Here is a 12,646-nt window from a genome sequence, read left to right as displayed (position 1 = left end):
GATTTCTGTTGCTTTGCAGAAATCAAATTCACAAACTGAACAACTACATTTTGCACGAATGTAGGGACATCTAGGGAAATTCTCCATCTAAGTTAGGGGAAAACTGGCTTTGGAGGTTGACAGCACTGGGCTCAGTTACGATCGCATGCGATCGCTTTGAAGTGGTTAGATGCGGTGAGACGTCTTCCTTCAATGCCACCAAAGAAACGTAAGGTTGGTGAAACGGACAAGTAGCCTAAGAATACCGAACTAATATGGAAATATCGGCGTCCCAAGAAGGAAGATGAGCAACAGGAAGTAGGTAGTAAACAGAAACAAACGGAGGAGCAAAGGAAAGAAGAGAGGAGACGTTTAGCAGCTGATCAGCAACGGTGTTGCAGGGCGTCATTTAGTGAATTGCAAGCTCAAGCCATTCAAGAAAAGGACACGGCGACACCGAGAACACAGGGCTCAGCTTCGCCATGACGACAAGCAGTGCGAAGTGGCTTAGGATAAGTACATCAATGGCAACTTCATTGATTATCACTTTGGTTAGTCTTGCTCGATATGCGACAGACTGGTTTCAAGCAGATGTGAAGAAAAATTCTGCAGAAATTCTAAGAATTGTCTACAAATGCATAAGCATTCTTTGGCACCAGAAAATCAATGGGTATACATCCATAATATAGGAAAAGCAAGTAAGCAAAAACAACCGAGCCAAAGAATGCTCATGCATTAGTAGACAATCTCAGAATTTCTGAAGCATTTTTTGTTAAAGCAGACTTTCTGATGAAAAATTTGGCCTGACATAATCGCTCGTTTTAGGCAACTACTTGTTGGCTAATACATTTTATGCTTTCAATTTGTTGCGAGACTTGGACGATTAGTTTCCCAGCAATTTCCCTCAGTCCATTCTGGCCACGGCATTCAGTGCTTCAGCAGCTTCACCCTCAGCTGCATTAGTCACAAATACATTGAATGTGATATGTTTGTTGGTTTGTTCTAATTATGGTTTCCCAAGGTCAATCTCGGCGCGCGTTTGACCTTCAGCCGCTGGTGCGCAAGTGTGGTGTGACGCCACGTCACGTGATCCGCTGCGGAGAAGCGTCGCAGCTGCGCTCGCCGCTGCGTACCACGTGATTAGGCGAGGCTTGAAGAGCTGCTTCGGCAGCACTTGGTCGCTCGGTCTCGCCATGGGCGAAGCACGCGTCGGTGTGAGCGCGTCAACACTTCGCCGCAGGCGCCAGGCCGAGTCTGATCACCCTGCCGATATAGCTCGCCGGGAAAAAGCACTGAAGAAGAGGCGTGCTAAATTAGCGACAGAGACAGATGAAGAGCGAGAAGCTCGACTGGAGAAGAAACGCAAATATGACAGAGACAGGAAGGCTAGAAAGTTGGCGGCAGCAGCTGCCGTTAACGCAGCATCGACCTCATCTTCTACGACAGCTTCGCTTTCTGGTGAGACCAAATCGGTGATGTGCCTGCATGTATGTGTGTTTCTATTATATTCGTTTGCGCATCTGTCGGGCAGTGCAGTTTAAAAGCTTCACGACAGTTTGGAAATGGGCTAGTGGGCCTTCGCTCTACATGACTCTTAGCGCAAACCACGATATACAAGCTGAACAGATGCGAAACAGTGAAGAGATTGAGGAACAAACTACGGTAAAGTGTCCGTCTGCCGTTCAAGAACAAGCATGTGAATAACTACAATTTGTGGGTTGCTGAAGGGAGCGAAAGTACAGTTAAGCATTCCGCGATACATAAGGTGATTGGCAATTTATTGTTCATGTGATTAAGACTTCTGTCACATTGTTAAAAACAGGTAAGCGTGGTAATAAAATTATTGAAACGCCAACAGCACAACACAACAACACCACCGGGAAACGAAAGTTAGCGACTACCATAAAAAACCAAGCCACACCACTAGGCGAACTAAACTGCGTTTTCAAATCCTGGCTATGCACCGCCTTCGACCGACGCGCCATAGGTGAATGAAGAAAGAACAGGTATCGGACATATTGCAAAGTCAGCGAAAAAAAAAACGGAAATGGGGGCACCATTGCTTGTTTGTTTACAATGACAGGGAATGATTTTATTTCTTTTATCAGCAACGTCCAGGCAATGGTGGGAAATAGGCACTCGCCATAATTTTGCGCCCACGGAGACTGAAAGAATCACGTGAGTTGGTGTGCCAGGTTGTTGGAACACGGGACCTTATATATGGAGCACGTACCGAGCATCACTTTTACGAAAGAACTCGAATGCACTGAACAGGCCGCAGTGTACCATGCACGATTGCACCACCTACTGTATTATACGGTAGGTCGTGCACGATTGGCACGGCCACCATGTCCATGATCACGTCCAACATCAGACATATGCACATACGATCACAGCGCCACGGTGCCACGCTCGACCCGCTGGAGGAGTGTTGGTTCTCTCCTCTATTCTAACCCTGTTGGCCTGTTGCGAGCGCAGTCGAGCTCGATCTGTGAGCTCAAGCCTAAGACACGCCAAAGAATGTTTAACGCTGAGCCGCGGTTACCGCGGGTCCGTGCTTGTCGACTTGCAATTTCAACAAATGCCAGAATCAAGATTCTACTCTCCCAGTGGTCGTGCTTAGCTTGCAACTGTGATACGTCAGCGCTTTTGTGATCGTTTTTCTGGAAGTGGCGTGTGAGACTTTTGAAGTTGTTTGTGTGTGTACTTGCAACAGTGCGGTTTCGCGAGTCAAGTGAGTGCGCTTGTTGCTGTTGTCACGCGCATGTTAGTGTCTTGTGGTGAAGCTCCGACTATGGCATCGCACTGGCGGTTTCAAGTTCAACTCTTCTTCGTCCATGTTGACCATTGACCATCATTCTGAGCGTCGTGAATGTGATTTGATATCCCGGTTACTTCGCATCATGTCCGATTCGCTCGTCAGCAGCGGCACCGGATCATCAAGCCCGTTGAGCACGCTCAGGCAGTTTAGGTTACGAAAGAGATGTTCGCAGCAAAGTCCTGCCTCCGAACAATGTCCATCGCAGAGCAACGAGGGCCAGAATCAAATGCATGGCCATCCTTCTGCGCTGGGCCGAAACGAAAGTTAGTCTGTCAACTTTTGGATGCTTAACTGCCGACGAATATCGAGTGTTGTGCGTGCATGTAAGAGCGGCTCTGTATGTTGATTTGCAGATGATATTGCCAGCCCCTGCGGGACCCCTGAATCGGCACTGAAGAGACCTAGCCGGGACTTGGTCAAAAGGCGAGCGCCGTTGCACTCTCCCATTTGAATTAGCATCGTGCTAGCTTTGACAACTTGCTCTTGAAGCGTGTTTGCCTGTTGTCTTGCACGAGCGGTCGCTTGCTGATCAGAGCTTGCGAGCTGCTAAAGTGACGGAAAGGACACGTTTCATTATAACTGTATGATAAAGCAGGTACGATAACGCAACTCGTTCTCGTATAATATCAATACTCCAAGAATAATACTGCCACATAATTCACACATTGCAATTTATGAGATACATAAAACCATTTACATACATTCAACACAGGTTAGTTAAACCGTTATTTTGTTGTCCTAATAAATATGAAAAAAAAAAATAATTCCGTGCCTGTTTCTTTCTTTTTTTTCTTGCACTTTGACTGCAGTGCACAGAAGACACGTGGCACACGACCAAGTGGCTCGAAAGTCGGCTTGGAACAAAGTTCATCAACATCCATCGGAGTAAAGCGAAAGCTTTCAGAATGCAGTGGAGCATCCAGAGGATCAGGACAGCCTGCTCACAGTGCCTTAAAAAAAACTGTCAAGGAAGAGAAAGAGAGCAGTGAGGAAGACAGCTCAGATGATGAGGACACAAAGTATATGACTGACAAAGAGAAAAGTCTCAAGCAGATCATTGAAGAGTTCAAAGAAGCTGATGTTATGGTATGTACCAGCATGGATAGCTGTACTACTTTGTGCTGTTGTGAGCAAAAGTAAGACACCCCCCAGCAGTTTTCAAACCGCAATTTGGCATCTATTGATGGAATAGTTACCATTAATTCTAGTTTTAAGGCATACACGCATGCCTGAAGAACATCCTCACCTGGAAACAGTGACAACTTTGCTACCTATATAAAAATGGAGGTTCGCATTTCAGTGGGGGCGAAATGCGAAAACACTCGTGTACTTAGATTTAGGTGCACGTTAAAGAACCCCAGGTGGTCAAAATTTCCAGAGTCCTCCACTACGGCGTGCCTCATAATCAGAAAGTGGTTTTGGCACGTAAAACCCCATAATTTAATTTAAAAATGGAAGTTAAAGGAATGCTGACATGATATTTTGAACTTGTCATGTGTTTTGTGTTAAGGTTAAGTGAAGGTCCACGTCCTCTTACCTGCCCCCCCCCCCCCCCCCCCTCGAATAAATCAATAAAATTTGGCCAACTTCGGAGTGCTCAATACAATTTGCTATAATACTTCCTACGAACCAGTCTTGGTTTTGGTATCTAGGAAGAGGATGCGTCAAAGTCATGATGCACGGGCTCGCTTTATTCTTGCAATTGCTGTGGCTGTCCTAGACAGGCACAGAGAGAAGAAATTCACATGGAACTCTTTCATTTATGAGCCATGTCATACTGTCCAGCTGTATTGTCACATTACGTCAGAATATTTTTCTTGATGTCGTGACACCACAATAATTTCGATGACACCAGGACCATCATTTCGAGACCAACTTTAGTATGAAATTAAAATACCTTGCAAGTGTTTCCCAACCTTCATACTTGCCTAATGTCATTTTTGTACATGTTAAAAGCATGTAATAAAGCATCTACAATTCAAAAAAATATTTTTCGGTATTCCCTTAAGATTAAAGACGAGAGAGGGGCAGGGCATTGGTCGTTACTCTTGCACACGAGTGAGTGAGTAAAAACTCTATTGAAAATAAAGTAAGGCACGATAATTGGGGGTTATCACGGTGTTTTGAGCTGCATTGAAAGCAAAATGCAGGAGGTGAAATGGCATAGGTTTGGGTGAGTTGGTCATCTATCTTGACAATCAGTGCAAGCATGACGACACGTGCGAACAAGGCAAGGGCAAGCACTGAACCTCCAATCGTGTTTTACTTTTTTTCAAATGTGCACACTTGGGCATGTATTGCAATGCACGTGGGTTTCTTGGGGAGGGCTTAAGTGGCAGGTCTGATGCTTGAAATGTTCTTTAATTGCCGCTTCCACACACAAACTTTCTTTGTTGCCTTTTGTCTATGTATCTTCTTTCTTTCCTTGTTACTTCTATACTCAATTGAACTATTACACATGCCCTGGGTGCATCACAATACATACCTAAGCATGTATGGTTGAATAATTCTTAATTGGAAGCTCAGAGCTTTTTTTCATCCTTGTCCTCATCACTGTGCTGGTTGTCCGGAAAGCAGTTCCTGCGTTCCTCCTCCTACTTGTCCTTTGTCCGTCTCAGTGACTGCACCAAAATTAAGATCAGTGCCTGCTTTGTTAATCTTTGTTTACAGCTGTAGAACACATCCTGTTGCTAAAGTATTCAGTGTGAAGTTGTTTGCATGGTTGATATTGCCCTGTCGATGAACTGAATTTTTAGGTTTCAAGCTGTCGTGTTAATTGTAAAAATGAGTCATTGACAAATGTACTGGTACTTGTAAGCATTCCTAAGCAGCAAAGTAACAGTGCGAGTATGCGCACTAAAGAGTGACCAACCAGAGTAGGTGAACTTACACAAAAGAAAGAACTTGTACATCGAGCAAAATAATAACATGGCCGAGTCATAAAGAAGTGCTAATAAAGCAGCCAAAATGCCATGCATCAGACGAATGTAAGAGAACAAAGCATTCATGGTAAGCAGCAACATGCATGTACAGCACACCAAATGATATGGTCATAGCAGTTTTGTATCGGTTAACTGAACACATGGTTTCAGGCGTTCAGTTTGTAGCCAACACAAATGATTACGTAAGCATCCCACTGGTTGATTGAAGATCTAGAGTCGGGACTTGGAGTCGTGTCTCTGGTCAAACTTATTACAGATGAAATTTACATGAAAACCCCGAGTTGTCTTTCTGTAGTGAGTGCACACAGTTTCATAATATATGAAACTCTTCTGTGTGTTGCAGAAGTCGCATTTTAACATCAGCACACAGGCGTTATGCATTGTATGGAGATATGAATTGGTGTGAAGAATTGGCTTTCTGTGGCGTGAAAAATGGTGCCCTCTAATGTCAATTACTTTGTGTTTCAGGCTCTGCAAGATGCCTTGGTGACATGTAAATGGGATGTCTGTGAGACGCGTGCCTATTTGCTGGAAAATCCACCCCGTCGGATGGCTCCTAACCCATATCGCAATGCACAATTCAATATTTTTCCCTCGTCTGGCAGCAGAGATGTGGATTCTGACAGTGAAGAGGAGGAAGAGGTGACACCTCAGGTATGTCCTCCAAGCAGCAGTGGTGAGCAAGTGTCCTTTGGTGGTCATCCTAGACAATAGTGATGCTTGCTTTAATTTTTCAACCTAAGTAAACGGTTGTCTGTTCTTGGGTGACCAGCACTCAGGCACACTTTTTCCTTTAGTTCTAAACTTTCATGCTAATGCTTATGGGCAGCCAAACGGTGCTGCAATAAAACATTGTATCGGGACATTTGGTTCATATCAGCTTCACGTAAAATCTTCGTGAAGAAATATGGACGAAAGGAAGCCACGTATATTACAGAGATGAGTGCAGAGGCAACAGAACTGCATGCATCTCTGTTGTTTATGTGCCTCCAATTTGTTCACATTTCGGTGTGCAGTTTTAGTTCAGGATGGTTCGCTGGACGATTTGTAGTTTTTACGTGAAGCTAACATGTATTTTTGGAGTTTGTGAATGGTAATGTTTTTTTAAATGTATTGAAAATGGACATTTGGGAAAGAGTCTCAGACATCAATTTAAATGCTTAATATCTGTCTATTTCTAAGGAAGTTAAAAAAACTGAAGAAAATGTTAAATAAAATACAAAACCTGAATTAAATTGCTATAAAGTGCACATAGTCAAACGTAAAGCTATAGAAAACAGCATTGGATGCAAGCTGCTTAATTGCGGCATTCCCATGCATCCAGTGAGGGAGTGTTTAAACATACAATATTAAGTTATTTAATTTATGCAAATAGAAAAGACAGACACATCATTTGTAATGAAAAAGAAGGAAAACTTCGTTTAAGAAAAACTATCATAACTATGATAAGCTAGTTTATAGTTGCCAGTGAAACTTGAAATTGTGTTTCAGCTGTGTCAGTCTTAGGGCCAATCCAATCTCAAACCTAAATTTAGTGTATCTGGCACTGGTCTCTTGTCACATTTTCACATTAAAATGCAGGAAACAGTCATTACAAGGAATGAACCACCAATGAAGAACACAACTGGTGGCCTGCCCAATCCCGGAGCTCCCAGTGACACTGATTTGTGTAACTCACAAAAGACAGTGGAGCTTCTGCCAGTGAATGCGATAAAGGTTGAAGTTGTCAGTGATGACGAAGAACAGATTGACGGTGATGTCCACGGTATGACCAGTGACACTGATGAAAGTGATGAAGAAATAGATCGCAAACCTGTAAAGGTTGAACCACACATTATTACGGGCTTCTTGGACAATGCTTCCTCAGATGAACTAGTTACGATCTCCGTCTGCCAACCAAAGGTTGAAGCTGTTGAGGAAAACAGGCCGCATGAAACGTGGAGGACTGCGGTGGGTATTTTCTATCCCTTACTTAAAGGCTAACTGTAGTGAAATGTCACTTTGGTTTAAAATACTATAAAGGAGTTGTAGCAATAGTACTGTTGAAGCAATCTTGGCAGAGCTGCAGGGTGGATAATTGTCTCATTTTTTCATTAACAGCCTTAAGTAACACCTAAGCAAATGTTGCGTGCACCTGGTGGTTAGTGAATTTGGTGCAAATCTTGCGCGTCGCCTCTGAGGGTTTAAGCATGCCATATGCACTGCCTAACCTCAGAGGTCAGGCCAAGCAGCTGCGTTGTTTCTCAACCTTCAGGATTCTGCATTATTTCTGGCGAGCAGTAATGGTGGTGCTTTTATTTTGTTATTTAGTTTCAGCATTTAATTATTTTTATTTTGCAAGCTTTCATGACACATTCACTCATATTTCAAGCTTAAAACTTTGCTCAAAGACTACACTACACTTCTACTGTCTGAAGCTTGGCCTTTATGCAGTGCAAAATTTCTTTGCAGTGGACCTTTTTAGCATCCGAAATTCCAGCTTTGGTGGAAAGGCTCTAAAAAACTGTTGCTGATGAATGAAAGAATAAAACAGTACAAAAACCATAAGCACTTTACCTCGAGTAACATCCTGTCATCGAGTGTTGTACAACACTGCAATTTCCCTAAAGCATGTGCCTCGCAAATACATATATCTGAACAGTGCTGAACTGTGTAGTGTGTACATGAGTAGTGGTAGTAAGATGTGTAGCAAATGTAAAGGTTGCTATATCTGTAAGAATGCTGTTGAAGCACTGCTTTCTTTGACAGCTTCCTAGCATTCATACTGGAAATGGCACTTTGTCAGCATTGCTGCACTGGGCTTGGTCTTACTTGTTAATTTAAACGAACAAAAATTGGCTTACCATAGAAGGTAAACATTCTTTTGGTTTAACATTCCGCTGAATATTTTCACTGAAGATAGTGAATGTTAAAGGAAACTCTATTTATGGAACTCTCATTGTTCCTTGTGTAATTTTTTCCAAGCATAGGTTTGTTTATGAAAAGTTCTTGCTTTTTCTAAAGACAACCTTTTGGAGAAAACAGCACACAAATTTGTGTTCCGAAATGTGATCTAATCGCTTTGTTGGTTGGATGTTACCATTCTTCAGACTAGCCAACAAACACCAGAGGACGTGGCTGGTAGAAAAGGCAACAATGAAGAATTTATACTCCCCACGGGTCATGTCCCAGAACACCTGCCATCTTCAGTGGAGAAGCAAATCAATCCTGGTGATTTTGTGGCTGTTGAGGTACTATCACTGTTGTCAGTGTCTCTGTATCTCTCTAGAAATAATTTGCAACTGCTCCTTAGCTTCGCGTCTCAACATGGTAGCTGTTTATATATATAAGCACTACCGCATTCAGTATGAACTGCAGCACACGAGCCGATGCTGGAGTAATGCTCTCGAGAAAATAGTGAAGGGTCTGCCATTACAGCAGTGCGCATACCCCCTGCTTTCTATCATCTGCCTTCTTCGTGGGATGATAATACACTGGTCTGTTGAGCTGCTGTCACTTCATCGCCAGAGAAAAAGGGAGGGAAAAAAAAATAAAGAATGAGAATAGTTACAAAGCTAGAGCAGGGGTGCAGCCATGACAAAGCACACTGTGCTAAGGGCTAAGAATGTCTGCGCTGCTTCGTGCGCAGACTATGGAAAGCCCTGGGGTACGGGCATTGCTGGAATGGTGAAAAGCTCTCCATTTTTTTTTGTTCTGAGCTTCACTGTGACCACGGCTCGCACGTTGCAGATTATATTGAACATGATAGTACCTACAGCGCATCTAAACTTCTAAACGCATTTAGTACATTGAATGGTCAGGCCATACGAGTCAGAGTACATAATTGCAGCATTTTTTACGGCGAATAATGTAAGAAAGAGCATGTAAGATGTAGGCAGCACAACTACCTTTTACGTCATGGCAGCAATAAAAGCTCAGTACCCTTCCACCATGTGAAAAAGGATGACCAGCAAAGCTGTTTATGTGGGCTCCTTAATGGTGAACTGCACCTCTGCCACGGATCGGCCCCGTATTGCACTATTTTTGTGATCGGCCCACGTATGGGGAGTGCTTAACGTCTACTTCACTTTCGCAGTGGGTCTGCCCGGCATTGCACTATCTTTGGGATCTGCCCACGTTCAGGGAGTGCTTAATGTCTGCTTCATCTCCGCCACAGGTCGGCCCGGTATTGCACCATCTTTGGTGTCGGCCCACGCATGAAAAATTGTTGGTCTACGTGCTTACACGATCCACCATATCCTAGCCATATACAGCTTTGCTGTATAGAGAAATTCAGCAATTGGTGGTGCAGTAACAATTCGCCCAGGTAGACAGGGGTTGTGTTAAGGGTTCTTCCAGCTGTAGGCATTTCCATGTGCCTACATATAGGCCATGCCTCAAAACTAGCTACAATACACATCTCCATAGTTTTTTCGGGTATGTGCGTGGCAGTTGTCTAAATGTTCTGTGTAAGCTCATATTTGTAAAACATTAGCAGTCACAGTAAGAAATTCTAGTGGAAACATATTCCTTTCAACCTAATATTGCAGTTACTGCATTGCTGTGTTCTGTGTTTTATGTCATAAGCAGTGTCAGACTGTCATCATAGTAAAAATGATCCCAAAGTAATACCGTTAGCAAGGCAATGGATCCAAAAGTGCTTTTAAAGGAAGTAAACATACAGAGGAATCAAAAATAAATGTGAATGCCAGAGCATACTATATGAGAGCATTGCTGCACTCTCCAAGTGCTGGTTTCGAAAGGTTAGGCAATAATGTGGCTACGCTCTTGGGTTAGATATTGGACACATACATAGCTTTTGAAACTTGCAGGTAGGGAGCCTGGCAATACTCTCAGACTGCATGCTCAGGCGTTCACATTTCTTTTTGATACCCCTGTACACTTCGGTATTGTAAACAGTGCAACTGTACTAAGGTGAGCTGTAAGGGAACACTGGCTATTTCACATAAACATGCTGTTTGGGGCCAGCTAGGTAACAAAAAAAAAAAAAAATGAAGTGCCACTGTTGAAGAACCTCGGTTCCATGGCTAACAGGGGGAGCTGCTTCCTTTCATGGCGTCATGCTCTGCACAAGGTTACTATAGTATGATCAGGCAGTTATGGTGCCAAATTGTAGCAACGAGTGACAATAACAAGTCATTCTGAAAGCCAAGTAGATAAATAGTGGTATCAAAGTTCTACTTTTATGCTTTATTGCTGTTTTTCAAACTGGTCCTCACCTTATCATTTTAGGTTGTGCTGCCATTCTTTGTTTTGCTTTTTTTTTTTTTTCAGATTAAAGAAAGCTCCAGCCAGGTACTCATGGCTGCATCTTTGTATGCTACTGCTCTGCAACAACGCTTGACCGATGAACGAGAGCGCACACGGTTGAGGCATGTGCAGCCACTGTAGTTTTTCTTACTTCTTTGTGGTAAAGCTTTATGCAGCAAAATGTGTGTGTTCAGACATCTTCCCAAAGGTGATTCATTAAAGTCTACACATATGCAGGCTGATTGTTTTTCTGTGCACACATGGACAGTGGGAATGAATAGCTGCAAATATGATATTAAATTTCATATGTACAATACAAACACATGCACCAAACTTAGTAACTTAAATATTTAATCATTAAAATTTAGTAGCTAGCTAGTTGAATGGTTCTGATTAGTAGTCGGCCAGGTTGTGACTGCACCTGTCTATAACCCATTTGTAAATGTGGTATGCACGCCAGGTGATGTTTCAACAATCTGAAATAATATAAGAAGTTTTTGAATGCCACATAAAGACATTGCAGTAAATGTGCTTATTATCCCACAACATTGGTGGCTTTGGAAAAGGGCATGTACAGTTGACCAAAAACGTTTACGAACCATGGCATCTCAGAAAATTCAAAATATACGAGCAGCCTTTAATTGCAGCCAGTAAAATTTGGCATCACAATGTTGTTCGCATATGCCACAAAAGGCTGGAAATGGGAATAACAGGCTGTGTTTTGAGACTGAGGATATATTCAGCTTTTTGTCAGATCTCTTGGTCCGTAAACTTTTTTTGGTCGACTGTACCTTAGGGCTATCCCATTGGAACAAACAACTAGCAGACGCTCGGCAAGTGCATCACATACATTAATCTGTTGCACATCACGCAAGTGTTACGGGGGTACTGTTGCCAAATTTTTGTGTTATACTTTTCCTGCTTATTTTCATTTACTCTTCTTTATTCTGTAGAAGTAACAGTATGGAGCCTACATAGTTTCATAACTCGAAAATTACATCATCCTTTAGTAAGACCAATTCAAAATGCATGCCGAGCATAGTACGCCTTCACCACTAGTGAGTGATGTCGCAGCAATGTCCACTAGCTGTTCTCGTCTCTTCACAAATGCACTAGTCAGCCTCATGTCATGATCCATGGCAACACATTCAAGGTAACTGAAGCCCTGTACACTGTGACTGTGACGTTATCTTACTTTGTCTACAAAGACCAACACTACGGCTGAAAACTATACTTGGTATGCTAGGCATCATCTGTGTCCTCCAACAGCCTCCCCACATGATGCAGGGGGCTATTGGCTGCCTTTGTGAGGTGGACAGCCTGCTTCATGTCAGCACCTTGCTAAACAAATAAAATCATTCTGCCATGCAATGTGACATATAAGCCAACAAAGGGATTGCCAGAATGAAAGCAACCAAATAAAAGGCAGGTGGTAATATGATGTGGCTTGAAACAGGCCCAGCAACACATTTTACGAAGGGTGTCGAGCATGTCTGCTATTAAATGCCAACACCTCAAGAATATTTTTTAACAAAACTATTTTGTTTGAACGGAGTTATGAATGTTTGTATAAATCTTGTATAAATGGAGTTATCTGCAATTATATGCAGCTGCTGCCACATCCTTGTAGCTTTGCCATTCTCATTGCCATTCG

General features: G+C 42.8%; 1 protein-coding gene across 2 annotated transcripts; it reads left to right on the top strand.

The window, feature by feature from the left end:
• Positions 1-1,126: 1,126 nt before the first annotated feature.
• On the top strand, positions 1,127-11,229 carry LOC126521919 (uncharacterized). 2 transcript variants are annotated; one of them, XM_050170664.3, is made up of 7 exons: positions 1,127-1,437; positions 3,154-3,223; positions 3,610-3,886; positions 6,211-6,396; positions 7,324-7,692; positions 8,832-8,972; positions 11,017-11,229. In XM_050170664.3, the coding sequence occupies exons 1-7, from the start codon at positions 1,173-1,175 to the stop codon at positions 11,131-11,133; spliced, it is 1,425 nt and encodes a 474-aa protein (XP_050026621.2). In that variant the 5' UTR covers positions 1,127-1,172; the 3' UTR covers positions 11,134-11,229. The 2 variants fall into 2 exon arrangements, with proteins under 2 accessions (XP_050026621.2, XP_054922148.1); XM_055066173.2 differs by lacking the exon at positions 1,127-1,437 and adding an exon at positions 1,493-3,063.
• Positions 11,230-12,646: the final 1,417 nt, after the last annotated feature.

The sequence above is a fragment of the Dermacentor andersoni genome, chromosome 6 (genome assembly GCF_023375885.2).
Source record: "Dermacentor andersoni chromosome 6, qqDerAnde1_hic_scaffold, whole genome shotgun sequence".
In the NCBI taxonomy this organism is placed as follows: Eukaryota; Metazoa; Arthropoda; class Arachnida; order Ixodida; family Ixodidae; genus Dermacentor; species Dermacentor andersoni.
This window is presented reverse-complemented; position numbering and strand designations above follow the sequence as displayed.

Coding starts and splice junctions, on each gene's coding strand:
- LOC126521919 (XM_050170664.3), top strand. CDS start 1,173: ATGGGCGAAGCACGCGTCGGTGTGAGCGCGTCAACACTTCGCCGCAGG. Junction 3,887..6,210: donor TCAAAGAAGCTGATGTTATG/GTATGTACCAGC, acceptor TTTGTGTTTCAG/GCTCTGCAAGATGCCTTGGT. Junction 8,973..11,016: donor GTGATTTTGTGGCTGTTGAG/GTACTATCACTG, acceptor TTTTTTTTTCAG/ATTAAAGAAAGCTCCAGCCA.